We start from the raw sequence: 27897 nt of genomic DNA on the forward strand, positions 1-27897 counted from the left end.
AAATCGCTGCGTTTCCTAAATTCTTTTCACATCATTTTCCGGGGTTTACGTAATAGTGTCCTCGAATGAAAAAAGACATTCCCTGATATTTTCATTGTTGCAAATTCGTCCAGACACCATTACGTAACGGGATGACAGTGTAGGGCTCTGTGGAGCCGCCGTAACCACCTTACTCCGATACAAAAGATGAAATAACACTGGATACTTCAAAATGTTGCATCCGCTGATATTGACTGTGGAAGACCCCAACTAAAAAATCCAAACAAGGCGCTCTTCCACGTCATGCAAGTCAACCGTAGTCATCCGCTTACACATAATCAAATAATCAGCATTATTTTAAATTATGTATGCACTCAGTTGTTTAGCTTAAGGAAATATACTTATTGGCGTGAACAACTGGAAAAAGTCTTTGATTGATTCCTTCAGAATACTATTACAAAAGTAGTCCGGTCTCTACGTCTATAGGTGCCCTACGCCAAAGTGGCGCAATAGGAGCCAAAATAGTTCCAATTAATACATTTCATCTGCTAATTTGCGCAAGTTCCTTTTAATTTTTTTGCATTCAAGGTTTTGCATGTATCTATTGTATGTCAATGCTTTGTCTTCGGGATTGGCTAATTATATCTCGTCGAATTTGAGGATGCGTAAGGATGACGGAAGTGACACGCTCTTAGATGTATATACCATAGGGTCTCAGCTCTGTACTTCCTTTTCAACCGTGGTCGCCATCGTGAGTGGAGTGTGGTCTCTCGAGAAAATGGTGAGAAACGTATTTGACGACTTTTTGTCGAACCGTATTTTCTTTCTTTTCTGTTATTATGTGCGATGTTGTTGTAGAACGGACACACCCCTCCGCTGTCAAATGATCGGGGTGTTTATTGTTGTGTAGCTGCTTTGTAGCTATCCACTTGATTTCCAAAGTTGGAGAAGCCATCTTTCTAGCCAGCTGCACGTGTATCTGTACCTATCTAACATGAAAGGAACTGGGGTAGGAGGCACGTTGTGGACATTCGCGTAAACTATAACAATACTGTTTAGTATACTTATGAGGAATAGTTTCATTTGGTGCTGTCGAAAAGTGTAGTTGGGAGTTGGAAAAGTGCTACACGTGTATAAAGTGGAGTGAAGGGGGCGCGGCGCATTGTTATATAGCAAAATAGCTAGCTGGCTAGCTAGTCGCATTAATAAATATTTTGCTGCTGAGTTAATAGAATTACTGTAAGATAACGATCAGGCCTAATCTGGTAAAATTCAGAAGTTTTAAAACGGGCCGAGTTAGTTTTGTGCCCTTAAAGCAATATAAAAAGGGGTGTGTTAGGCAATCGTCCGGCGTGTTTTGTCACATTTGGTTAGCATCTGGTTGCATGTCAGCTGTTCCCTTGACCGTCTGTTGTCGGTCGGTTTTTAGCTTTTTTTCGGAAGTTTGTGTGGTACGCGAATTTATGAGTGGTTAAACGCGCCTTAATTTGCTGTTCCTGAAAGGGATTTTTCCGTAGCAGGCTAGCAAACCAAGAGTCATATATAACTAGGCTAGTATTCTAACTTTAGAACGTTTTTTTTGTCAAATAATTCGGTTTTATGGTTTTCATATGATGAGGTGGGGTCACGGAACAAAAACAAGGATGCCTGACATACCAACTCTCCAGTTGGGCTGAAGTGTGGCGTGGGAAAATAAAGCAGTTGTCATTGCTAATTACATCTGATGTGCATCTAGGGGCTAAATACTGGCGTGAAAACTGACTAGTTGGTTCTTGCACGCATAGCTTAGTTAGCACTGCCGAAGAGGGAAGTTAAGAAGGTCTTCTCCAGTAACAACGTTAAGTGTCGGGACGGAGAGCTGCCGAGTGAAGCTAATAAGAGTTTGACCAAGTTCAGATTTGAGTGTCCAGGTGGCCATGGTGTTTTTTCCCGTTGTTGAGGAACTTACTGGAACATTGTCCCCACAGGCCTGTGCCAGACCCCTGATATCGGTCTACTCCGAGAAAGGAGAGGCCTCCGGCAAAAATGTGGTTATGCCAGCCGTCTTCAAGGCTCCCATCCGCCCGGATATCGTGAACTTTGTTCACACCAACATGCGCAAGAACAGTCGTCAGCCCTACGCTGTGAGCGAGCTGGCCGGTGAGTACCTTCTTGCGCCAACTAACCATTTCTGAAAGGGGACACAGCGCCCCGCCCACCCAGTAGTCACGTCATCTCGGCATGATCAGCCTTGCATTCGTTTCCATTGGCCATGCTTAAGTATACCCATACTGTGCAACTGTGTGGAATTAAATGTGTTTTTAAATGTATGAATTCTGAGCTGTTAATACCGGAGGCAAAGCAAGGGACTTTTTTCCAAAAACAAAAAGTAAATCGTATCGTTTCCGTAATATCTAGAAGACATGTTATTTTTTTCCTTTTGTTGCATGTTTTTCACGCGGGTGAACTTGTTACAATGGCGTTAAATAAACGTTTTACATTTTTGTTTTTGTTTTGCAGCCAAAGCACTGCAAATTGCACGCTAAAGCATTGCACTGCAAAAATACGCAAGTTTTCTTGGTTCTTTGGCTGGCTACCCAGCTAAAGCTGAGAAAATGTGAAGTCGCATATTACAAATTATACATTTAGGTAAGAAGTAAACGGCTGAAAGCTTTGGTGAATTGGCGCTTTACGTTTAAAACGAGAATAAGGCAGATTAGCATTAGCACTGTTATCTTACTGTTTTTTAATCCTATCAGTAACGAATCGCTTTGTTTTTAGAGCGCGCTTGCTAGTGATCAGATTGATTTCAATTTTACACCGGCTATATGTTGGTCGCTCTATTGTGTCGTGTAGAAAATGTGAATGTCTTAAAATGAGCGGAAAATAAAGTGTTCTTGCTGATAAATGTTACTGAAACTTGGACTAAACTATTTGGGAAATGCCTAATTGGTAGGAAGATCTCAACTGAAAAAACACTGTAGAATACATGTACCTTGAGTGAAATCCTATCTCCAAACTGCATGAAGTTTATGGCTCGTGGAGAGAACGCATGTGACGTGCTTAGCAGCTGTTCACAGCCGGCTTTGACCAGACTTAGCACGAGGTCTGTTTGGCCACGCAGGCACGCTTTTCGCTGCATTTAGGTCTACCAGAGGTAAGTGGAAAGCCACACTGGAGAGCCATGTTGGGGGAGGAGCTGAATTTGGTCTAATGGAAGTGAGGTAAGGGCAAACTTGTAGGTGTCAGGATTTGTCTCAGATGGTCGCCTTCTTTACAGTATGTAGTCAAAGACCTGAACAACATAACCCAGACAGATCTATCAATTCATGGGCCAAAAGTAGAATTTTGTGTGGAATTTGAATCAAAAAATGCTAGTTCCCCATTATTCACACCAACAGCCCTCACAATGCAGTATACAGTGAACTGCCTTTTGTAAGGCTTTCTCTATTTGAATTTGAATGACCTGAATAGCCTCGTGTGTATGCGTGTACACACAGGCAGTGGAGTTCAGTGGATTGTAGAATTTGAGAGGACAGCATTCACTACAGTGTGTCAAATGTGTCAATAGTTTGACACTTTCTCCATTCATTTACTTCATTAATTGCTGTATAATTCACTTACTGCAAATATATTGTTCAAATTTGTAGACTGCCATCAAATCATGTGCATGACTGATGCTGAGACGTAGCATTCTTGTGGGGAAGTCGTTATTCATACAACAGGCTAATAAACTTTGTTGCAGTTGTTTGAGTAGATAATGAAATCAAGAATTAAAGTCTTATCTGTGTGGACATGGGACAGCATCCAGCTGGCAAACTAAACTGACTTCTGTGCCAGCATTTGATATCATTTATTTACTTAGGCTTTTTCATTGATGTTCAGTACAGACAGTATTGTTGGCACACGAGAAACTTCCCCTTCCTGCTTTAAGTGTTAGCATTTTTGCTGTGAGGTGTGACAAACATTAGCCTTTTATTCCTTATTGGAGTCTGTAGTCAGAGTGGTGAATGATTTCTTGGGTATGTTCCATAGTAGTAGTTTGTGTATATTGTATTTTAAAAAGGGGCTTAAGGCTACCTTTTAATGCTGTTAAATGTTGTGTAACCTTTTTTGTCAGTTGAGCTTATTTGTACAAATGTTGTCCAGTTATTTGATTGGCTGATCCTACTCCTTTGAAGGTCTTTTGAAGGTGATGAAAAGTTGTGCCTCATCGTGACTTGTTGATTTAAATTAACAACGTTGTTTGCAAGCACTGAACTTCTGGAACAACCCTGCTTCAGTGTTTCTGAGCCCTGCTTGAATGTGGAAGTCTCCGATGAGCTTCGCCATAGTGGCACATTCAGTCACATTACATTACACTACATTATTGGCATTTAGCAGATGCTCTTACCCAGAGGGACTTGCATCAAATACAGGTTTTTACAACGTTTTCCATTTATACAGCTGGACATTTACTGAGGCAATTGTGGGTTAAGTACCTTGCCCAAGGGTACAGCAAGCAGTGCCCCCTGTGGGGAATTGAACCAGCAACCTTTCGGTTATGAGTCCTGCTCCTTAACCACTATGCTACACTGCCGCCCCCAGTCTCAGGTAACCCACTTCTCCCCAAATCAGGAAGTGGTCCGTTTGGTTGAAGCTTTCTTGGTGCTTGTAGTCCTGACCCTGTCGTATGTTTTCCAGGTCACCAGACCAGCGCAGAGTCCTGGGGCACAGGCAGAGCCGTGGCACGTATCCCCCGTGTCCGTGGTGGTGGGACTCATCGCTCTGGCCAGGGAGCCTTTGGAAATGTATCCTCCACTTGCCTAACACCAGTAAATGTTTTGATCAGATGAAATTCGGTAGGTTTGTTAAAGTGGGGGCAGTGTGACAGTTTTTTTTTTTTTTTTTTTTTTTTTTTTTCCTGCTGATAGGATGAAGGAATTGATAGGGATGCACTTTGTCTTACTCTTTAAGCAGAAACTGTCTTCCTGTGAGTTAGTGGCTGAGGGAAGAAGTTAAATTGCATTTCTGGCATTTGGTTATGAGCCGTCACTGTGCTACTCTGCCACCCAGTACGTTCACGGTAGACTGTGGACTTGACGTTTTATAGCAGTGAAATCAGCCATGCTGTCGTAGGTATGACCCAAGGTTGGCCTCGGCCTTCTTGAGTTAGCCCCTGGAACAAAGTCTGCATTTGTAGAACCCTTGACTCATGGATAGATGTGCCGCGGAGGACGAATGTTCGCACCCACCAAGACCTGGCGTCGCTGGCACCGCAGGATCAACACCACCCAGAAGCGTTACGCCATCTGCTCCGCCTTAGCTGCCTCTGCATTGCCTGCCTTGGTCATGTCCAAAGGTCAGTCATCCTCTCGAGCTTCCTGACCACATATTATTCTCTAGTACATAATGTGTAAGCCTGTCTTTCATGAATGTGTTTGTGCTGCTAAAATTAACTTTGCTCAACATTTCCGTTGCCTTTCCTTCGAACAAATTTGAGACATCTGTCTCAGTTAAGCCTAATTGGTCTTTCAGTTAGTTCTTCTGGGTCCCAAACATTTACTCCTACTAAAGCTGAATGTTTGAGTAAGTAAATTAAGGGGATGAAGTGAGTGGCAAACATGCAGAACCACTGCCTTCACTTTTATCTTTGGACAGACACTTCCAACTATAAACAAAGTACAGGTGATCAATACTCTTGAAGTAGATGTCAAAGCCAGATCAGGATTCACTGAACAGTTAATTTGAATCTAATTAGAGGGCTTAATTGAAACAGTAACCTGAATAAACGGTGTACCCCCTGCACCACTGCTCCAGATGAGCAATTTTGTAGCTGAATTTCTGCATATAGGAAACTTGATGATCATTAATGCCTGACGATCTTCTGTGTAGCACTCGGGGTAGGTTTCAGTGTTTAATTAGGGCTGTAAAACACTTGCAGTGATGGTGTAATTTGCGTCCGACCTTGTGAACAGTGACAGTTGCCTGCTGTCTCATTGCTGTCACGGGTGGTTGACGAAGACTGATTCTGAGCAAGACGCCTCCAAGGTCACAGACAGCTGATACTGGGAAGCATCGTTATGATTACGAGAACGAAGTGTCACTCATTTTCGCATTTGTGCAGGGCACCGTATTGAGGAAATCCCAGAAGTCCCCCTGGTGGTTGACAACAAAGTTGAGGCATACAAGAAGACAAAGGAGGCAGTGCTGCTTCTGAAGAAATTAAAGGCTTGGAATGATATCAAAAAGGTAAGTTGCTTTTGAAGTGCAGGTACCCTCTTGGCTGTAGTGGTTCCGAGGGCCAAAATAATTCTAACAAAGTCCGATCTACACCGGTGGTAACTGCCGGCATGCATTCGCGCATATAACGGAACAAGTTTGCAATCAAGCTTTCAAGCATGTAACTCATTGTGAGGAAAGGGAGTAAGGGCAGCCTCCAGTGTGTCAGTGCTGTCAGGAGAGATTCTGGGGGTGCTGTATAAAACGTGTACCTCCTGTACCTCTGCAGGTATATGCGTCTCAGCGAATGCGCGCCGGTAAGGGTAAGATGAGGAACCGCAGACGCATCCAGCGCAGGGGTCCCTGCATCATATACAATGAAGACAGTGGCGTTACAAAGGCCTTCAGAAACATTCCCGGTGAGCGTCCTCTCCAGAAATCTGACTTGCACTTTGTCTGGGTGTTGTGGGGTGGGCTTGAACTGGATGGGGTTTAACTGGTGTTCATAATACCTGCTCACAAATGACAGGTCTGATGGGGGTGTGTGTGTGTGTGGGGTGTTTCTTGAACCTATGAGTGACAGTCGCACGAGATGGCCTGCAACCGGGATCAGCTGCGACGAAGAGTTCCCACTTTGTCAGTCTTTGTTTCTGAACCAACATGATTGTAATGGAATTTCTAAACCTCTTTTTTTCTTCCTGTTCACATCCTCCAAATGCCTTGAAAAAGGCAATGAGCCATACCTGGGGGGACAGAAGTTTTCCTGCTCTTTATGAAGACCGAGTGTCTTGCATAAGCCTTTTTCTTAACCCCCCCTCCCCCCCCCAACAGGGAAAAAATGGCCTAGAACCACCAATCCCCAGTAATCCGGTAATGATAACAGTCATTAATTACTCCAAGGTATTTTTTTAGGTGCAGTGTGTGTGTCTGACCAGAGGGGGCGAGTCTGACTGCATGTGCGCAACAACATGCAGCAAAAGGCAAGAAAGCAAGAAGAGAGCCCCTGTGTGAGACTACCCTAGAGACAGCCACAGTTCGTGTTTTACCGAAGTTTGCATGTCATTTGTGGAAGAGAATGATCCTGAGCTGGGTGCATGGTGAGATAGCTAACGATCACAGGCAGCGAACCCTTTCTCCGCCAAAGCAGCTTTACGTTAACCAGAGCTTGACAATACATGCGGCAAGGCAACATTACATGCTTCCTCCCCCTCCTACATTAAGTGCAAGTTTACGCAGTACATAAGGTTTAGTTTTCCTCTTAGTAGTTAGTTATGAGTAGTATATATCTAGATTGATGCAGCTTCACAAACCTTGAAAGCAGTGGGAAGGAGATAAGCTAAATGTGTGGTGCAGAATAGAAATATTATTTATGAAGCTTGTTATTGATAGCTAGTCAGTTGATTAGTTATATATTGCACAAGTGAAAGTATTTGGTACATGGCATGGTAGCTTAAATGGCTCTCTTTTTAGCTTTTGAGTCTATCGCTAAATGCTGAAAATGTCACTTGGACAGAGCACCTTGGGGTCATTCACTCCCTCACAGAGGGATCTGTAGTTTTAAGAGATGCAACTGTCACATTTGGCAAGGTCAAGTTGTCTGTGCATATCATTGCGACTTAAGGCCAGACCTTGAAGCAACACGTTCAGTGGCATAATGCACAAAATAAACCCCAGTGTCAATAAAAAAAAACTGCATGCCGCCTCCTGTACCCCCCCCACTGCCTGGGCTGTCTTAAAACCAAGGGAAAGCCCTGCTGGTGTCCCTTGTTACTAAGGGCCGAGGTGGACTACCCCTTTGCCCAGTTGCTCAAGTGTTTCAACGCTTTAAACCAGTTTCATGCGCTATATGTTATGCTCGGTCACAGTACAGAACAGTTGCTCTGTAAGGCCGTTTAATGACTTCTTTGTGAATGGCCCCTTGTTCCCCGTAGGTATCACTCTCCAGAACGTGAACAAACTCAACCTGCTCCGCCTTGCCCCCGGTGGCCATGTTGGTCGGTTCTGCATCTGGACAGAAGGTGCCTTCAGCAAGCTGGACGAGCTGTACGGTACCTGGCGCAAGGCAGCCTCCCTCAAGGCTGACTACAAGTGAGTGTGGGAAGGGAGCAGGCCTGCTTTTCCTCTTACAACTCCTGGATTCCAAATCAGTCTGCTTTTCAGTCACGGTTTTCAAACCAATTTGCAACCACATTAAGGCTTTTTGGAAAGGTTCAAAATTTCACCTAATTTTTATATTTGCGAAAGATGTATGACAAACCGAAGCTGTGTATTTTGCTATGATGAGCTTCTACTTCATGGTCCGTGTTTCTGAAACCCATGATTTTAATCGAAGTTCTGAGCATCTGTTGGGTAATTTAGGAAATAATGGAATGTCTTGGTCAAACTTTATACTTCTGACTGGGTATCTGAATGTCCAAATGTCTTTTTTTTTTCAGCTTGCCAATGCACAAGATGACAAACACAGACCTAAGCAGAATTCTTAAGAGTCCAGAAATTCAGAAAGCTCTTCGTGCTCCAAAGTAAGACCTGTTCTTTCATGTACTATTTCTCATTAAAATGTAATCTTCAGGCATTGTAACCAAATTGTTTGAGTTCTATGGGTAAGAGAAGCTGTGCTTCTCTCCTATTATGATGAGTTTTCACTTCATGGTCCGTGTTTCTGAAGGCTGTGATTTCAGTGGAAGTTCTGATTGTTCTTGCCCTCAGTCTAAAGTCATAATTTTTGTTGTTTGTTGTGTAATTTCCAATAACACTGTGCTTCCAGGCTGCTTTCTGTTGCACTTAGGTGAAAGGCACATCGACCATTAATCCTCATTTCTCTGTCTCAACCCACTTGACTCGATAATTGCAGTAAGAAGATCAGCCGAAGAGTGCTGAAGAAGAATCCTCTGAATAACCTGAGAGTGATGATGAAGCTCAACCCATACGCAAAGACAGCACGGCGCAATGCCATCCTACTGCATGATTCTGCTGTAAGTACACTCAGATAATTCCATCCTTCCCATAACCAGTTCTCCTAACGTGCTGTTGAAGTCACACATGTGGTACATGTTGGTACCAACCTCCTTCCCACTATTTAGCACTTAACTTTGTATCTTATTGACCTCTTGTAATACTTTGCGATAGTTACTCTTAGCATAGTGATGCTAGATTTATTTGGAAGTCGCTCTGGCTAAGAGCGTCTGCTAAATGAAGTAATGTAATGTATTTCACCCTACCCCACAGATCCAAGAGAAGCAGCTGAAGCCCAAGAAGAAGAAGAGAAAGGCAGTGGAAATGCCTGCCGCTGAGCCAAAACGCAAGAAGGCAAAGAAGGCGAAGAAGCCCAAACCTGCACGTGAGGTACCTGCAGCAGCACCTGTTGTGGAGGCGGTAGTTGCAGAGGAGATGGAAGAGGAGCCAGCAGCTGAGATCCCGGCAGTGGAATCACCTGTGGAAGTGTCACCTGTAGCTGAGCTACCAGAGGCAGAAATGCCTGTTGCTGAGGTCCCTGAGACGGAGGCACCTGAGGCTGATACAGAGGCCGAAGTGCCCGTTGCAGAGGTATCCCAGGTTGAGGCAGAGATGCCTGTAGCCGAGGCAGTAACAGCCGAGATCCCTGCTGAGGAGCTACCTGCCGAGGAGGTGCCTGTAATGAAAGCACCCGAGGTTGAGGCTCTTGAGGCTGAGATACCCGTAGCAGAAGTAGCTGAGGCAGTCGAGGCTGAGATTCCTGTATCGGAAGTGGCTGAGGCTGAGGAACCGGTAGCAGAGATGCCAGTAGAGGAGGTGCCTGAGACTGAGGCGCTAGTTGAGGCAGAGGAACCAGCTGTGGAAACACCTGAGGTTGAGGAGCCAGTAATGGAGGTACCTGAGGCTGAGGTGGTCTCTGCTGAGGCGCCTGCAGAAGAAGAGGCTGAGGTTGAGGCACCTGCGTCTGAGGTGATTTCGGCTGAAGCTCTCATTGCTGAAGCAACTGAGGCTGAGGCGCCGGTAGTGGCACCCGTGGCTGAGGAGCTGGCAGCAGAGATACCTGCAGCGGAGGCACCTGAGGCAGAAATGCCAGCCGCAGCTGAAGTGCCTGTTGCAGAGGCAGTTGAGGACGAGATGGCAGCAGCAGAGATCCCTGTAACGCAGGCGCCTGAGGCCGAGATCCCTGAAGCTGAAATGCCCATATTGGAGGCGCCCCAGGCTGATACAGCGGCAGTCGAGACTTCCATAGTGGAAGCCTTTGAGGATGAGACCTACACTGCTGAAATGATTGCAGTGGAGGCCCCAGCAGCTGAGGTTCTCCCCGTGGAGGCCCCAGAGCCTGAGGTTCTCCCCGTGGAGGCCCCAGAGCCTGAGGTTCTCCCAGTGGAGGCCCCAGAGCCTGAGGTTCTCCCAGTGGAGGCCCCAGAGCCTGAGGTTCTCCAGGTGGAGGCCCCAGTGCCTGAGGTTCTCCCTGTGGAGGCCCCAGTGCCTGAGGTTCTCCCTGTGGAGGCCCCAGAGCCTGAGGTTCTCCCTGTGGAGGCCCCAGAGCCTGAGGTTCTCCCTGTGGAGGCCCCAGCGCCTGAGGTTCTCCCTGTGGAGGCCCCAGCGCCTGAGGTTCTCCAGGTGGAGGCCCCAGCGCCTGAGGTTCTCCCTGTGGAGGCCCCAGCGCCTGAGGTTCTCCAGGTGGAGGCCCCAGCGCCTGAGGTTCTCCAGGTGGAGGCTCCAGCGCCTGAGGCTCTCCCCATGGAGACACTGGAGGCTGTTGCCATGGAGACCCTCGAGGCTAAGATACCTGAAGTGGAGGTGCCTGAGGTCGAGATGGCAGCAGCAGAGGTTCCTGAGGTTGAGATGGCATCGGCAGAGGTGCCTGAAGCCGAAATGCCAGAAGCGGAGTAAAACCCTTTTTAGTAGTTCATTTGAATCAGAATTCAAATAAAGTCCCATTTTAAAAACAAAAGTTGTAGCCTGTGGTTTCATTTTTTAAACTGTCAGTATACAGCATTGTTGACCAGGAGCCTCATTAAATGCATACTGTAGTTTTTTCTTTTTTGGCACTAAGGATGGTTGTCAAGATTCAAACCAACACGGGTAAACCATCAATTTATTATACCACATTAAAATATTTGCATGATTTCTTCCTCAAAATAGCAAAACAAATCCAGTACACAGAAGATGCTATACAGTTGTATAATATATTCTTATGAGCAGATTTTTCAAGGAAAGAAGTGTTTTTGTGTTGAACATATTATTGGGACTACAACAGAGTCTCAACCTTTGCACCTTCAGTCCCACCAAATAATTTAAAGGTCCCCGTGTAGCCATGTGTTTTAGTGAGTAGTATTTAGTACTTTGGCTATTTGTACTAGAGCCCGACCGATAAATCGGCGTGCCGAAATTATCGGCCGATATGAGCTAAATGCAGACAACGGCCGATAAATGACAAAGAAACGGAGAGACGGAAGATTGATCCTTCAACTATGTTATGAGTGTTGTTGCGTGGTTTGTTCACCAGAGGGCACACTGCAACTCCACTGTTGGCAGTACACGTGTTTGGAACGCCACAAATCGCAACAGTTGACCCAAGCAGAGTCGTACAGAGTAGCCCACAACGGAGTGTTCAGTCATCTGTGTTCATGAAAAATTGATAATTGTCACGTGAAATACATTACTTAAATAATAATAAATATCCTCATCACTTCTCCTCTTAGCCTAAATAAGCCTGACAACGTTCATGTCAGCCATGCCTGGTTTTGCTGCAGTAACGTGAAAGCCGGTGCCGTCAGTCAAACATCAAAATTATGTTTAACGTTGCGGTAGTTGAGTGGTGTAGGCTAAACTGTTGACAAACTTGATGGTTTATTTATGAAACAGTGTGGCAGTTCTAGCGAGTAAACAACGGTCTTATCATTTCTCCGTCACTTAAAATTTTTTCTGGCAACTTCGCTTATACGCTGTCCATTACTGAATTAGGTGACCCACAAAGCTAGCTAATGTCATGTTTATCAGTGGAAGACCGCTAACGTTAATGAGCGGTTAAACTATAGCGTTTAACTTATACTGTCTAAATGAAGCAATGGTAAATATATCTGCGACTCGCATGTCTGTAGCTACCCTTTGCGCATGGTCACACCGGTGTGATTAGCCTTTTAGCTAATTAGAACGCTAGATAAATTCTAGCTTTGAGGAAACAGCGATTTAACGTTAAAAATATAGCAAATGCTGACTGAAAACTATGAGAAGCTCAATAACGCCAATGAAACCATAACAAACCATGCGCTACATAGCATTAAAAAATAAGTTACGTTGCGAAAGGGTAAAACCAGAGGGGACACGTAAATAAACGTGAGCTGAACAAGTATCTAACATGGCTTGGTAGCCAAACAAAATTATCTAGCTTCTCTTTCCAACGTGTAGTGTGAAATCCCAAAGTCGCAAGGCCTCGTTGCAGACAGTCATGTAGTATCAGATGCAACAGCATCTGATACTCAGCAGCGTTTACTATATGTCACTCTGTCAGTTTACTGCATATTTTAACATGACATGATATTTTTTTAAAAACTTTTTTTTTGTATTTTTATACATTTGACTCTTATTTATGAAAACTTTAATATATTTTGTTGTACTTTTGTTCAAAGTACTATTTATGACAATAAAACAAGTTTATTTTAAACTGCATTATGTCATGTTATCTTGGAGAGGACTCTTAAATAACTACACATATGTTCGGGAAAATCTTTGTTTATGTTATGTTTCTGGAAAAAAAGAAGAATATCGGCCGATATATCATTATCAGATTTTAAATCCTCAAATATAGAAATCGGTATCGGTCTTAAAAATCCTATATCGGTCGGGCTCTAATTTGTACATCTTGTATTTGCTTAGTTGCGTCAAATGGATCCTTGGGCTGCATTTTGAAAGCTTGGAAAAAAAGACATCTAATTTTCAGTGTAGTTCCAAGTCAAACTTTTCTCCAGATTTTTGCAGTCACCAATTCTTAAAAGAATTCTTCTATGAATTTTCTCACATTACTTTAATCACACTTAAAGAATCTTTCAACCAAAGATACGAAGAACAACAATTTGAGGCGTGGTTCTCAATGCTATGTTAGACATCTTTGTACCCTGTAGTTAGCCTTCCTAGTCCAGTGGTTGAGAAACTGTGCACTAACAAGAGAGTTTATCTCAGGTGTCAAACAAAGAGGCAGTGTTTTGCTATGGCAAGTGAATGACAAGACCTTCCTTTTAAAAACATCATGAACATCGAGAAGCATTGGCGATTTCAAGGTGGGCAGCTGCTGCAGTTGATTAGAAGCTCAGCACGTCTTCAGCTTCACACACCCACACTGTGGGTTGGGGTGATGGGCTGGTTCAGGCCGATGGTGGTGCACAGCCAGCCTGCAAAGTCCACTTCCTCTGCCTCAGACTGCTTAATGAAGGGATGGACCTGGAAGAGTGAAGTGACAACAGTTTAATCCTGTACTGTCTATCATAATAAATCACCTTATAATAACATACTTAAACGTGTATCTTGATTCAAGCAACTTGCAATGTCATAGTTATATGTCATATTGTGATGCAATTCCCATATAGTCTGTAATCTATACTAGTATGCAAGTGGTGCAGCTGAGAACAGATGTTAAATCTATTTTAAGGTTTTTGTTAAGTATCTGTTGTTAATTTTTATAGTGACTGCAGATTCTCATCCATGTTTCCACTCAATAAGGCTGACTTGTAAAATTAAGTCTGGATGCTATTTAGGTCAGAATATCAAGCTATTTATTTTAAGACTTGAGTATGTATGGAGAAAAACATACCATAAGTTGCTTCAAGTCCGCTCTTTCTGCAGGGTTCTTGATTAAACTGAAAAGACACAATTTTGTCAATTCCTTTTTCAATACAGTCACAAACTGGAAACATAACTCTCAGCATTTCCTGTGGTACTTTATTAACAGATGTCATCCTCTACTTCCCTTTGCAAAATTGTGAGTTATGTGAATTGCTAGGTAGCTCAACTAGCTACCATTAAGTGCCTCGGCCAAGATATAGGTCATATGTTAGTTAAAGAAGTCATGGTAAAACGGCTCAAGTAAAGAGTTATACGTCGAAGGGTAAGATAATCAACATACTGTGTCTAATGTACATTAAGCTTTGGGGCCTGCAGGGCAAGTATAACTTAATGTTTATTCACAGGCTGAAAGCCTAAAGCTTACCGTTATCAAAACAAAACTTTAATATATCTGGCTTTAGTTACATCACATGTAGACTGATTCACTTAAAATTAAGATGAACTCTATTTAGTTCGGGTAAAATTTGTTAGAAAGAAATCAAAATGGCCTGGGCACAAGCACACATCAAGGGAAATGCCATTACATAACTTTTTTTATTCATAAAATGCCCTTTGTCTTTTTATGCACAAAATAGTCGTTGAAAGCAAAGAGAAAAGAAACAGTACTCACACTCATCATATGTAGTACGTACTATCACCAGTAGATGGCACAAGTTCTATTTGTCAGTCACAATTACTTTAGTGATCCCTATAGTGTGTGACTATATGGGCAATACATTTACATTTTACATTTATTCATTTGGCAGACGCTCCAACGCGACTTACATAGGTTACAGTTCTTTACAATGTTATCCATTTATACAGCTGGATATTTACTGTACAATAGACAAAGCTGTATTCATACGTACCATTTATTAACAAAGTCCTGAAATTCAGCACCAAAGATGCTTGGCAGCTTAGGGGGTGGCTGAAAATAATAAGATCAGTGACCGTTATTTCACCATTCAATAATTCTTAGGCAAAGAAGAAAGTGTGAGTCTATTTTTAATTTATCAACTTCTCAAGAAATCTCAGTCAGTCATGAAAACAAAAGCATTTACACACCTCATTGACAATGTAGTCCAGCAGCTCAAAAATAGCCATGGGAGGTCTGCTGTCTGGGCCATATGCTGTAATGCAATGTAGAAAAGAAGGATCAAGTGAGGTATTGCTTTAATACCTATATTTTGCAGTGGAAAGGTATGGCTGACATCAAGGCTGCCTTGCAAATCACTTCATCTGTAGTACTTTAAGATCAGCAATCAATAGGTCTATAAAGGTCATGCATCCATGAACCATTCTGACCCTTAACTTGTTTGTCATTGTCTGTTTTCAAAGGAATGCCTGCCCAAGTTTAGCAAATCCTTGAAGAAACCTTTAACACTGTAAATGATTATTGATACACGTTTGTAAGAGTGTGTTCCAAATGATTAAACAAAAAGACCAGCGCAGGTTTTGTGATCGTCCTCAGATTTTTCAGCTGGATTGAAATGCAAGAGATATTCTGTGACGTGAGATGTGATGCGAGATGTGATGCGATTCTGAGATTCAACCGAAAACTCACAACTGACTGGCCTGCCAGGAGGCCGCGGTTTGGGGGAGGCCTCGCTGGACGATGCATCGCCCTCCACCGGGAAACCGAAAATTTGCTCCAGTTCCTTGGCGTCGGGGGGCGGGATGGGGAAGCGGCCAATGGCCATCTCCACAAGGGACAGCCCCATACTCCAGATGTCGGACTGAACAGAGTAGTGAGTGCCCTGAAGGCGTTCCGGCTACAGGGTGGGACGGACAGAGGGGCAAGGTAAAACTTCACAATGGAAAGGGTATGATTTCAACAGCTCAGAGAGTAACGCTCACAACACCAGCAGCAGTTTGATAAATCCATTAAAAACAACAACAGCAACTGGATATTGGAGGGAGAGGTGACCTTGCGCTTTGAGAAATAAAAAATTAGGATGATTCGCGCTTGTAATCTAGAACAGCCACTAAAACAGTATTCTGGTAAAGAGTGGTATTTGAGGGGACTGCGTATTAGCAACACAGCTTTGGAAACTAGAGTCAGATCACAGCCAGTTTTATGTCGGCAGTCTCCTCATGCAAACAAACATATCACAACCATGCATATATTTATGAAGCAGTCAGTTTGTGTGCCGAGACCTTCAGCTCATCAGTCCCATTAGCAGCTGTTAAAGGCTTGAGGGAGCAGAACCCAATGCATTTTGATTATCTAGCTGGCAATGATCGCGTGTACTCCTGGAAATATCGGAAATATCACCGCAGAGCCCTTTCAATGAATAAAAAATGCAGGAACTCCTGCAGTATCCTTGATTGTGAGGGATCTCACAATGCTGCCCACGGTCCAGTCTGAAATGTGATACCACTGCATTGCAGAGCAGCACACAAAGAAACTACTTTTTTTTTTTTGCAGTTCATGGATATCTGGACTGAACCGGTTGAATGCTTTTTCGTTAATAATCATTTGCTTAGCAGGCTCCCTTACCCAAGGCAAGCTTATCCATTCATACAGCTGGTAAGGTACAACAAGTGCTGTACATGGAAAATAAATCTGTGAAATGTGGTTTCCAAGGCTGGTTCCATGATCACTATGCCACACTGCCGCAAAGTGGGCACTTCATACCTTGTGCGTTATCGGTGGACGTGCGGTTAACGAGTACACTAATATGGTTCGTTTATGGGAATTTGGAATGCGCAAAGGAGAGGAAAAACGGTGACTCACAGACATGTAGGAACGCGTGCCGACAAAGGAGTTGGCCATGGAGTCGATGAGCTGACCGCTTACGCCGAAGTCACAGAGCTTAATCTCCCCACGTGAGTTCACCAGAATGTTGGATGGCTTGACATCTAAAGGAAGAACATGTATCTGTTAGTATCTGTTAGTTCTGCACTCCACTGGATCAACTAATCAAATAAAACCCATGTATTGACACCATTAACAGTGTTTACCACATCTCCAGCTTCCTATTTTACTCCTCTGACACTATGGTGCTTGAGCTATTTTATTTTACATGTAATCTGATGGATGGTCTCTCTCATTTTGTTCAGATATTTGTATAAAGAACTGAAAAACACCAACAGTCCCACAAAAAGGAAACCCACATAACTACAGTATATACTGTATGCCAGAATAATGTTGGCACAACCTTTGAGTGAGAAGCACAGGCAATCAGCAGCTGTTCAGTTACCCACAATCCTTTGGTATGACTGACATGCCTCTCAGCAGTATCTCACAAGTGTAATGGTCTCCTTGGTTACGGTCTGCACTTTGTGTGCTTGGAAAAACAGGCAAAGCTGCATCCCAATTTGCAGTAACTGCATCCCAGTTCACTACACCTCTGAATCAATTAAGATAATGGATATTCTCTATGTTAAGTAAGACGATTATTTTGAGTTGCGGATGTACGAATGCATTATTTCACTTCACAACAGGAACATAGAAAATGTGGATATGTCTAAAAACACAAGCACAATTTCCCCAGATTATGAACTCAGTATTCCAAAGAGTTTGAGGAGGTGGGAGTGCCGTGCTAATTATTTTGGGTTAAATCCCCTGCAACATCCCCTTCACCCCAGCTCCCTTTGGCTCTGGAAGGCCACTGAATCTAAGCAGGACATAGCAGAGGCATGAGGACACGGTGCCAGGGATCAGAGCTCCTGCGAGGGCCTTGCCTTCCAACCCAGGCATTACACAACGGTGGTCAGCACAGACCACGTACAGAACCACAGTCGCTTTGTGATAAGCGGGAGCTTGCAAACAAAGGAAAACAAAACTATTGAGTCATGACTCATGGTTGGGTCAGAGGGGAGACAGAAGAGAATTCCAACACTAATGTAAAGGGCAGCTGTGCGAGAACCATCTGAGCTGCTGTATAAAGCAAGACGGCCTCAAGAATTTCATCCTTGATACGCAGAGTTTGAAATATTCAAGGCAGTGAAATTTGTTTCAAAGTAAGTGTGCAAGTAGTATGAATAATCTGTTCATTCACAGAACACAAGGTGTTTTTTTTCAATGCCAACCTATGCGTTGTTTGAGAGTAAAGAGTAAACTGGAGTTGAAATACATCATGCTGGTTTCCATGGAACACCTTAAAAACCCACAGATTCATGTCATGATTGAGAGACCGCACTGCAGCTTCATCACAATGGCATTAACAAACTGACCATGGCTCCTCTACTTCCTCTCATTGTTAGCTAAGACTTTCCAGACACCCGCCCTGTGACCACTTTGGCCTGCCGGTGAAGGAAAGCAGCTGTCTCACCTCTGTGCATGATCTTGTGTTTCTCTCTCAGGTACGACAGGCCTTTGATCACCTGTAACAGGTAGACATGCATCAGCCCACTCCCCTCCCAAGCTGGCCCTCTCCCCACTTGCCATCATGAAGTCAACAGACAAATTAGCCAAAAATTAGCCAAAATAACCGGTTCACAAACTGGTTAAGTTTAAATCTACACACAGCAATAAAAGAATTTGTAGCTACTTATTTGCAAGACTACTGCAAAATGTTCATTTAAAGGAAGACATTATCATGTGAGCTTTTAATTTAGCGGAGCAGTGTTTTTTTTCTTCCTCATCCAGAACAGCAGCATGAGATACATACAGCAATGCTGACTTTGCCCAGGATCTGCTCTGGGATCTTGCCTGCCTTCTTCAGTGACTGATCCAGCGAGCCCCCATCCTAAAAGGGGAAAACGGAGAGAGAACAGGGCTGTTCACACAACGTTTAAATGAGAACCGTGCAACCATGACAACCATTAAAGAACCGAGATGTTCACCATCCAAAATCAATGGGACAATCCTGACAACACTCCACCAATGAATGGGAGACAGCCCTGTAGCCTGTTGCCGGCCATCTCCCAAACCACTCATAGACTGCTAATTAATTTCTGATGACGCACATATACTTCGCTGTACTTGTTTGTACTATTTATTTTTGTACCGAAACACTTTCCAAGAGTCAGAGAATATTTTTCAGTTTCATCCGATACTTGGGGTTTTTTTTCTCTGTCTTTTGATTCCCTCTGGAAAACATGTATATAGCACTTTGTGACAACTTTGGATGTAAAATGCTGTATATTACATATATGTTGTGGTTGTTGTTGTATATTGTCTCTTCATCTTGTATGCATCCACCCATCCACCCATTATTTGTCCACTACTACTTTAGACATTCCCTATTGGTCTGATGAGCTTTCAACACCTGCACATACATTCATATATTTAAACCTGTGTGTAAGATTTTGGTCCAAATCCCTAAACCAGCTCACTCAGTGCAGCACCAGATAACACAGATCCTCTCACTTAAGGTATGCAGATACCTGTATTCATTTGTCTAGATGGCTTTATTGCAACCACAGCTCTGCTCACAGGCTTCAATTGTCACTTTGGCCACAGCTGGCCACCGCAGCAATTGGTACTTCAAAAAAGAAACCGGTTATAGGTGATTGAGAACTGTTCTTGGTTAGGGACCTCCTGTATTTCACCACCTGTACGCTAGTTATTGTCGATCCTGATAAAAGCTCTGTATCAGTATAAAGAATGCTTTCGCTGAGTGCTCGGAGTTCAGATTGATTCCACTGAACCCAGAGTGCGTTTTCACGTATTTCTGACAACTGCCGTTCCTGTAAATAAAGAAGTCTTTTTTGCAAAGATCGGAATTGTGCCTTGTTTTTCCTTACATGTGATACTGGCACAGCTGTACATATGACAGTTATCGGATTGGCCTTGCCACAGACGCACAAATGCTGTTTACACTAATAATAAGGATAGTCGTTTTTCTTCTGTGATGAGGTAAAATCAGAAACCCATACGTGGACGTTACCATATGCTCCATGCAGATGCTGATCTCGCCATCGCTGTAAAAGGCCCCGTAGAAGCCCACGATGTAGGGGGAGTTACACTCGTGCAGCACCTGCAGCTCCCTGATGATCTGGTTTCTGATGGCCGGCTTGATCTCCAGGTGGATCAGCTGCAACACAGAGGAACTCGATCTGAAGCACAGTGATATACACTGCCACAAACAGACACACACACGCACACAGATCAAGCCACACGCTGACACAAATCGTCAACAAACCCATGCACATGTATGTCACATACGTGCGCTGATCCCCCCTCAGTAAGACACATAGAAAAGTTATTTCCTGTGCTATGAAATTTATCAATATGTTATATATCAATGGCATGCAGTTAAGGCATCTGCCTGTTACCTGAACCTGTTTGGAACATACACCTGTGATCTGGGTATTTTTGGGCAGTGAGCTAATCATGTCTCTTGTCTGGAATATGCTCTGTGCGTGCACACCACAATGGGTACCTTGAGACTTTTGATATGTCTATGCACACTTGAAAAAGCACACACATACACATACAGGCAGTCTAATGGGACACAATGTCGCATATGGTAATTATTATGAAAAATGAGCCATTACAATCAACCAGACAAATACATGAGCACTAAAACTAAGGACAAATCTGCAATATGATTGAATGTTGAATGTTCGAAATTCTGTAACTTCCCAATCCTTCCGCACTGATCGCTGCTGAGAAAAATTATAAGAGGCAGTCCTACCCTGACCTCTAGAGAGTGTGCAGCTTTGTAGCTGCATCGGCATTCACATAGCGTTTGGGAGAGAGGCACAACTCACATCCCTCCTCACTGCTCATGTCTGTTCATGTCTGGGCTGTGAAACTATAGATGTGTGCACTACTGGGGGGGGTTGTTATTTTCCTGAATGCATGACATGTTCATAAATGGAAACTGATATTTTTTCTGACCTCACGTTCTAAAAACGGACGATGATGCAAAAAAAAAAAAAATCAATTGCGAGTGGAAGACCAAGCTGATAGAAAATGCTGCTGTCTGTCGCTAATGCTTGATGCAGGACAGCCTTTGTCAGGAGGCAGCTGGAAGAGGGAAACTGAGTGCTTACTAATGAATGCAGAGAGAGGAACGTATGGAGCAGAGGTGCGACAACGACCAGAGGAGGTGTTAATGATCACTGCCATACTTATAATGTGAGATGTGACAGTGATGGATCGGCCCATGTCTACAGCAGTCCATAGGCGACCTTACCCTGCAAACCTCACTGCATGTAATATTACATTAATAATAATAAATTAATAATACATTAATAATACATGCTGTTTAACCCCCTGACTAAACGCTACCTTCTTCGTACAATCACAGTAGTTGACCATGAGAATAAATCTGCTGTTTGCAATCACTCTGGAAATGGGATCTTTATAGAAAGGATACAGAAAAACTCGGTATTATATATTTGCATTACATTACTGGCATTTAGCAGACGCTCTAATCCAGAGCCACTTACAACAATTACAGGTTTTTGACAACGTTATCCATTTATACAGCTGGATATTAACTACGGCTATTAAGTACCCTGCCCAAGAGTATAGCAGCAGTACCCCCATGGAGAATCTATGGAGAAACTATGCTACATTGCTGCCACATATAAATAAGGGGAATGTCACAGATTACCTTCCTCGCCATAATGAGTCCTGAAGGTCTGTGCGAGACCTTGAAGACCACGCCGCCGTTGCCGGCGCCCAGCTCACAGATCTTCTCGAAGTCATCGTCCTTCAGCTCGCCCACCTTCTGCTTCTGGGTGAGAAAGGCCTCAAGGCGTTTTCGCTGCTGCTCGTCCAGCTCCAGCTCCTCCAGCTTCTTCTGAAGGGCCTCCAGATTCGTCCTGGTACAGAAAGAGACATTGAGAGAGAGAGAGAGAGCCCAAGGGATAGATACATTACATTAAATTATTGTCATTTAGCAGGCGCTCTTATCCAGAGTGATTTACATATGTTACAATTTTTTCAATGTTATAAAATGAGAGCAGTACAGGCAACTGTTTGTGGGAATGTGACAAGGAGCAGGGACAATCCAAAAGCAGAGGCGAGTCAGGACACAAGAGTTTTGGTTAAAAGAAAATAAAGTTATCTTTTCTGGAGACTCAGATGAAACAAAATAGGCACGGTACAGGAGTTCTCTCACACACTAGGCATAGCAACTCAAGACTGAGCAGAGACATGAGCAAAGGGGAGGGCTTAACAATGAACACAGGTGTAGACAGTAACTAATGAGCACAGATGAAAGACATTAACATTACCTAAATGAGACACAGAACACGGGAAGTTATGTGGCCATCTAGTGGCCAACAATGGAAGAAGCAACGGCTGCATTTCTGACATGGAAAGCGTGAACCCAACACATCACTCAAACATGGGCTATCCTACACAGGAAGTAGTGAGACGCCACAGGTGGTGAGCAAGGATTGGTGTTGGGGGGGGGGGCTTCCTCCTATAAAGCTTCTTCCTGCAATGTAAGTTGATATAGCTCTTATGGTTACTTGTTTGGTGTTTGCTATGTCCTTTTTTTGCATTTCCTTACAATCATTTGTTTTTACCTACGTATATGTTTGAGTGTGATTGGTTGTATGGCTATATTGCCACATTTTTTGCTTGATAGCTCATCATATTTATGCTTCTGTACTTGCTGTTCTGAACCCATGCCCTTGTTCCTGCAGCTCTAAAGACATGCTTTATGTATCCTGTCATTGAAGTCGGCCTGGATAAGAGTGTCTGCCAAACGAATAAATGATAATACTACATAATAAAGTTCTGTGATAAAAAATGGAGCTCATTGGAGACACCCAGGCACATGCGCCTCTGAGAGCCATCATCCATTTTCAGTGGACACTCGGTCACATCACCACAGAGACTTGGCTGCCAGTTTCTTGAACGTGAATCACCTCATATCCTGAAATTCATCCTCTGCGTGGTGTGAGGTGAATGGAACGATTGCCAGCTTTTTGGGAGGAGTAGGATCCCTTTCCCGCGCTGATGAACAACTGAAGCTACGACTCCACATGCACAGCCTCTATTGCTGAACAATGCCACTCTTGCTGAGAGTCAGGCAGCCAAAGCCTCAGAGGTGTGCAGGGGAAAGTTCTGTCCCACACCCTGGCTTGAGGAAGCCGGGAGTTCCTCTTGTGTGTCTTGCATCTCCCCTGGCCCTGTTGTCATGGTGATGCATTTCCTTTGCAGTTCATTTGCAGAATGAACTCTCCTGACCCACTCTACAACAGCTACTTCTCTTCCTCCCTCTTCTGCAGTATACCTGCATCCACCTCTTTGTTCCACCACAGTGCGGGCAGGAGGATGTTTTGAATGCGCGTAAGAGTGAGAGTCCGACTGCTTTTTCAAATTACAGTCTCCGTTTACTGCACTTTGCAATCTCGCTATCCGTTCCAACTGATCAAATATCCGCACAGTTAGTGGCATAAAAGACACTCACTCTACAATAGATCTGAAACTGACACAAAATCTTCGGTGTCCCGCTGTTCCACAAGCAAAATTATTTCAGTTCTTCAGGGCTTTGCAACAATTGTACCACACATATTGAATCTATTAAAGAGCGTGACATGTTCATATAAGAGTGAGTCGTGAGCCTCAGGACCTACTGTTGGTGTAGTGTTCATCAAGTACCTCTTACCTCCACCTCAATTGAGATGCAAATCATGCTTTTCAGCAATGGCTTCAACAGTGCAGCCCCGAACGAGTGCTGTCTAAATTCCCTGATTAGCATCACAATATGATCTGAGCATGATACTAATATCTGAAGAGAAGTTTTTGTCAGGTATTCTTGGGTGATTAATCTAGTTACAGAAACCGGGAGGACTGGAGAAGATCTCAGCTACATCCAGCGCCGCGTTACAAAACACGGCTCTACGTGTTGTGTGTCTTCGTGCGGAAAAGAGAGATGGTTGCGGGTTTTATTTTTAACAGCGGCGCTGAATAACCATGGAGACGACGTGTTGTGTGTGAGGGGTCTGTGGGCGGCGTGGGTGGTGTGCGGGGGTGGGCACTGTTGACTGGAGATAGAGGTGGAGGGTCGAACACACTGGAGCATGGAGAGAACACTTCACAGAGTGCGTGGGAAACGACAACAGTAGTTTAACACCAGAGCCTACTGAACGAGAGTGAGGAGGCGGGCGCAACGCAACAATTGTGCGTTCAACCACACAATGCCCACCGGGAACCAACAGACCGCTCTTCTGGAACTCAACCTCAAAAGCGGCTGTGTCTAAATGTAATTGAACAGCTCTTGAGGCAAAACAATTTGAACTGGCACGGAATTAGAAGCCGTCCAAAAATTAAGGTCGCAGTTTCACACTCCCGTAGGAAGCTGCGTAGGAATAAGTGGACCACCTGCGTCGACCTGGGATTCTAGCCGGGACAAGGTTGGCCTCCACAGCAGCAAACTGCTGGCACTGCCAATCAGAGCCTGGAAAAGCTGAGGTTACTCCACTAAGGGTCTGTGGGCGGTCCCGTCAGGAAAGCATCAGAGTAACACTTCTCCGGAAAAACATCAAGCTCTTGACAGAGCCCCCCACGTAACACTGCATACACAATGCACTGCAGTGCACCGCATTGCATCACTCCCTTATAAGTCTTGTACATCTTCCACTTTGTATCAAAAAAGCTCACTGATGCCTGAGATCTACTGGAGGCGCCTCATGGTTTTAGTCAGTTGCCGCCGAAAGCTCAGCCAGTGTGGCTGGTTCTGTGTGGATCCGCCTGTCTGCCTGCCATCAGAAAGTCTTTGAAAATGTCACAGCGCAGCCAAGAGAAGTGGCACCAAATGTTATCCAGCCACAGGGATCAGCAGTGAAAAACAGCTGCTTCTCTAGAGGGGGGGTGCGGGGGGGGTGGGTGGCGATAAAGGGCACCAGGGCGATGGAGCTAGTGGAGGCACTGCAGGGTGGTGTCACTGCGCAGTAACAGAGAGACCCATTCAGCAAGACTGCTCGCTGCATCTTTGAGGCCGTGGCCCTGCCATACCACCTCTGCTCCTCTGGTCATCAGAGACGCTCTCATCGCAACCGTCATACCCGAACCCCGCTGTTCCACAAGAGACTGATGAGCCACTCAACAGAATTAAAAAAAAGAGAGAGACTCTGCTCCCGCATCATCAATCAGTGTAAAAACAGCATGGCTCTGGGGACATGAAGCATTAAAGAACAGACCACCACTCTTGATTTTCAGATAATCACACAGAGGTAGCACGGGGGCATGGAAGGTTCAGTTTACAAAGATTGATTTGAATTTATTAACTGTAAGCTGGACCTCTGTGGGATGTCTGTTATCCCTGCTGATGACCTTACTTCATGTGACTAATGAAATTAGAAATTTGATCACACCATTGTTACAAAATGTGCTCAATCATTCCTCTCTGCAAAGGTCAGAATGTGTACAACTCCAGACCTAACCCAAAATTCCACATTTCTGTGTACCTTTTATTTGTCTAAGATTTTACAGTAGGGCAATCCCTGATTATTGTTGCTCAATAACACAAACATCAAAAGTCACACTTAAATTTTTAGGGAGCCATTTTAGAGACAGAAAGTAAACTTGCTTTTGTCCGTGGTATTTGGGCATGTGTTTCTTGTGGAAGTGCTGTTTACCGTGGAATGGGAAGGACATGCCTGGTGTCAGCAATGAGATCGTCCGGAGGATCAATCCTTCCTTCCTGTCCAGCTGGATGCCACAATCTCATTGCATTACTCACGGAAGAGGAATTCCAGTAAGCCTCCCCCCCCCCCCCCCCCCCCCTCCAACAAAAAGGAATTCCAGTAGGCCCCCATCCCAGCAAAACCCCCCCCCCAGTACCAAGTTTCACAGCCCTGGAATCAGAATCCCTGGCTGGGTTCCACACCAACATTCCACAGCCCAGCACGCCACAGCCTGCCCACTGCCGCTACTCAGCACTGGGTTATAGTCAGAGGAAATGAAGACATTGTGTTGGTATGTGTGTGACACACAGTGCTGTGTATTTTTGTTTCTTCACAAACCTCAACAGGAATACTGTGTTCCACGTCCGTGACTCTCTTCCGGAAGCCCCCGACTAACTGCTGCAATTTAAAAACAACACCTTCATGGCCACCGGCGTCAGGTCAGCCCGTGCGCTCCAGCTTAAATGAGTGGCTGGGTGATGCTAGCAACCAAACAAATGAGCCTGCCATCCCCCCCCCTTCTCCGTCCTTCAGTGTCTGCCCTCTCCGAGCTCCACAGCACCCTGCTGAAGATGCCCTGCACCTGCGTGAGCCATCACGGCAGGCTTACTTAAACAAGGGGCAGTGATTTGCACTGCTGGCTCCTGGCCTGGAGGCGTTGAATGACTAAATCCACTGCTCCCTAATATGGAGAACCACAGGAGCGCCAAGTGAGGCAAAGAGACACATCTCCTGGTACGACTCGGCACGTCCGAGGAACCAGATGCACAAACCATCCCCGCAGATCTTGTGGACAGAGCTGGCCATTTATGTAGCTGATACTTAATATCATAATTGATCCGCCACGGGCGCTTAGCGGCGCGAGGGGTCGACTGCACCCCGGGTTCTATTGAGAAGGATGCTGTCGCAATGGCTTGGCGTTACCATCCGTTTGAGCTCGGTCTGACCCCTCCTTTCTGTCAGCACCGCAGTCAGCGGGACACGCTCTTGCATTCAACTCAATTGCCCATCACAACCTCACATCTACAAGCTGAGAATGGGAGAGGAGCTGGATGGTGCGCTTTGCAGTGAGTCTGCTAGACCGCTGCCCCTGTGTGATAAGATTTGCTTGTTTGGGGAGTACACTCGTAGCCCATTATTTCGGGCAGTATCCAGTGACAAGGAGGAGCTCACAAATTACATAGCACCATACATGTTAATAATATGCATTTTAAGATGCCTAGCTCCTGCTTATGTAAGTATAAGATGCATCTATCCATTGGTAAGTTGATATACCAGTCTTCAGTGACAGACGGACGTGTAAAAGTACATAGTAATTTGCCGTATACGGATTACATAGAATGACTGTGAACCACTGTGAATACTTAAATGCATTAAAAAATGAACTTGCATAACAGTGTAATTGAGCATAGACACACATGTATGCTATGTAATAATATAAATATATAAATAAATATAAAAGTATTACAGATAAAAATCAACAAAACTAAATCATTTGCTAAGGGTGGCTATTAACGCAATAATAATTTAGATGTTAGTCAGGGAAAATCTGTTTCTGTATAACAGAAATACAGTAGTGGCTACAATTTTTACTTCATGTCTAAATATGTTCCAGCTAACAGCATTAATTAATTGATGAAGATAATTAACATGATTGCAAAAATAGTTACGTTCTTATAAACCTGTTATAGTTTCTTTTATTTCAATATTCATAACTTTTTCATAAAACATTATTTGAGTAGACCCGAAAGGTACTATTGATACAAATGAAGAGCAAGGACGCAAATCACTTTTCAATTACAAGAATAAAATAAACATCTGGTAGTATACTTCTAACTTACTCCGTCGCACTGGTTCCGTTGATAGTGTTCCCGTCAGGAATCGGATTGAGCTGGATCGGCTCGGGCTTCCGTCTCTTTTGCATTTTGGCACCTATGAACTAGCTTTCCTGTTATCAGTAATACGGATGATCAATATAGCTGTAGAGAGTACAAAAAATCTTGTCAAATCCGCGCTTAGCCTTTCTAGAAATCTATGTGTTAAGAACGAGAGAAAGAACGCGCAGCTGACCAGCTGTAGATATACGTGCAGCAACTATATAAGCTAACCCAAATGCTACCGGTGACGATTCACTAGCAAGCTTGGTTTGGAGAATACAGCAATCTTCTCACCACGACAATGGTGGTACAATTAGCAATCATCTATGGATGGGTGGATGGCACTATGATTCCCGAGATGGTCTGTACATTCACTAACATCAGTTTAAAACAGCCACTGCGCAAATACACATATGTGCGTAATATGGATGTACTATTTTCCTTACAAAAACTCGCTTTTAGCCTATCCTGACATTATAAAGATCAGGGGACCTGCACAACGTCTGCTCTACACTGACGCCCGTGAACACGATCCGTATAT

At 44.1% G+C, this 27897-nt stretch overlaps 2 protein-coding genes and 3 non-coding genes across 8 annotated transcripts; 4 read left to right on the forward strand and 1 right to left on the reverse strand.

The window, feature by feature from the left end:
* The first annotated feature begins 689 nt into the window (after nucleotides 1–689).
* On the forward strand, nucleotides 690–11068 carry rpl4 (ribosomal protein L4). 4 transcript variants are annotated; one of them, XM_036535464.1, is made up of 12 exons: nucleotides 927–988; nucleotides 1947–2118; nucleotides 4642–4748; nucleotides 5161–5299; nucleotides 6065–6189; nucleotides 6449–6578; nucleotides 8091–8247; nucleotides 8595–8678; nucleotides 9011–9131; nucleotides 9385–10455; nucleotides 10636–10764; nucleotides 10825–11068. In XM_036535464.1, the coding sequence occupies exons 1-12, from the start codon at nucleotides 974–976 to the stop codon at nucleotides 11005–11007; spliced, it is 2433 nt and encodes an 810-aa protein (XP_036391357.1). In that variant the 5' UTR covers nucleotides 927–973; the 3' UTR covers nucleotides 11008–11068. The 4 variants fall into 4 exon arrangements, with proteins under 4 accessions (XP_036391356.1, XP_036391357.1, XP_036391355.1 ...); XM_036535463.1 differs by lacking the exon at nucleotides 927–988 and adding an exon at nucleotides 690–760 and having other exon boundaries at nucleotides 10636–11068; XM_036535462.1 differs by having other exon boundaries at nucleotides 10636–11068.
* Nucleotides 5877–5975, forward strand: LOC118782509. Its single transcript, XR_005005151.1, has one exon. It is a non-coding gene; the product is annotated as a small nucleolar RNA SNORD16 (small nucleolar RNA).
* LOC118782507 lies at nucleotides 8431–8501 on the forward strand. Its single transcript, XR_005005149.1, has one exon. It is a non-coding gene; the product is annotated as a small nucleolar RNA SNORD18 (small nucleolar RNA).
* Nucleotides 8783–8853, forward strand: LOC118782508. Its single transcript, XR_005005150.1, has one exon. It is a non-coding gene; the product is annotated as a small nucleolar RNA SNORD18 (small nucleolar RNA).
* Nucleotides 11069–12843: 1775 nt separating the features above from the next.
* Nucleotides 12844–27878, reverse strand: map2k1 (mitogen-activated protein kinase kinase 1). The gene is made up of 11 exons (XM_036535032.1): nucleotides 27321–27878; nucleotides 21450–21660; nucleotides 19773–19919; nucleotides 18552–18629; nucleotides 18213–18264; nucleotides 16673–16797; nucleotides 15500–15707; nucleotides 15001–15065; nucleotides 14805–14863; nucleotides 13925–13970; nucleotides 12844–13554 (listed from the first exon to the last, which is right to left on the reverse strand). Exons 1-11 carry the CDS (start codon nucleotides 27401–27403, stop codon nucleotides 13441–13443), a joined length of 1188 nt encoding a protein of 395 aa, XP_036390925.1. The 5' UTR covers nucleotides 27404–27878; the 3' UTR covers nucleotides 12844–13440.
* Between the last annotated feature and the right edge of the window lie 19 nt (nucleotides 27879–27897).

This window comes from Megalops cyprinoides, chromosome 8 (genome assembly GCF_013368585.1).
Source record: "Megalops cyprinoides isolate fMegCyp1 chromosome 8, fMegCyp1.pri, whole genome shotgun sequence".
Classification (NCBI taxonomy): Eukaryota; Metazoa; Chordata; class Actinopteri; order Elopiformes; family Megalopidae; genus Megalops; species Megalops cyprinoides.

Coding starts and splice junctions, on each gene's coding strand:
- map2k1 (XM_036535032.1), bottom strand. CDS start 27,403: ATGCAAAAGAGACGGAAGCCCGAGCCGATCCAGCTCAATCCGATTCCT. Junction 18,630..19,772: donor GCATCTGCATGGAGCATATG/GTAACGTCCACG, acceptor TTCCCCTTTTAG/GATGGGGGCTCGCTGGATCA. Junction 18,265..18,551: donor TGGGCAAAGTCAGCATTGCT/GTATGTATCTCA, acceptor TACCTGTTACAG/GTGATCAAAGGCCTGTCGTA.
- rpl4 (XM_036535462.1), top strand. Junction 4,749..5,160: donor GCCAGGGAGCCTTTGGAAAT/GTATCCTCCACT, acceptor ACTCATGGATAG/ATGTGCCGCGGAGGACGAAT. Junction 5,300..6,064: donor TGCCTTGGTCATGTCCAAAG/GTCAGTCATCCT, acceptor GCATTTGTGCAG/GGCACCGTATTGAGGAAATC.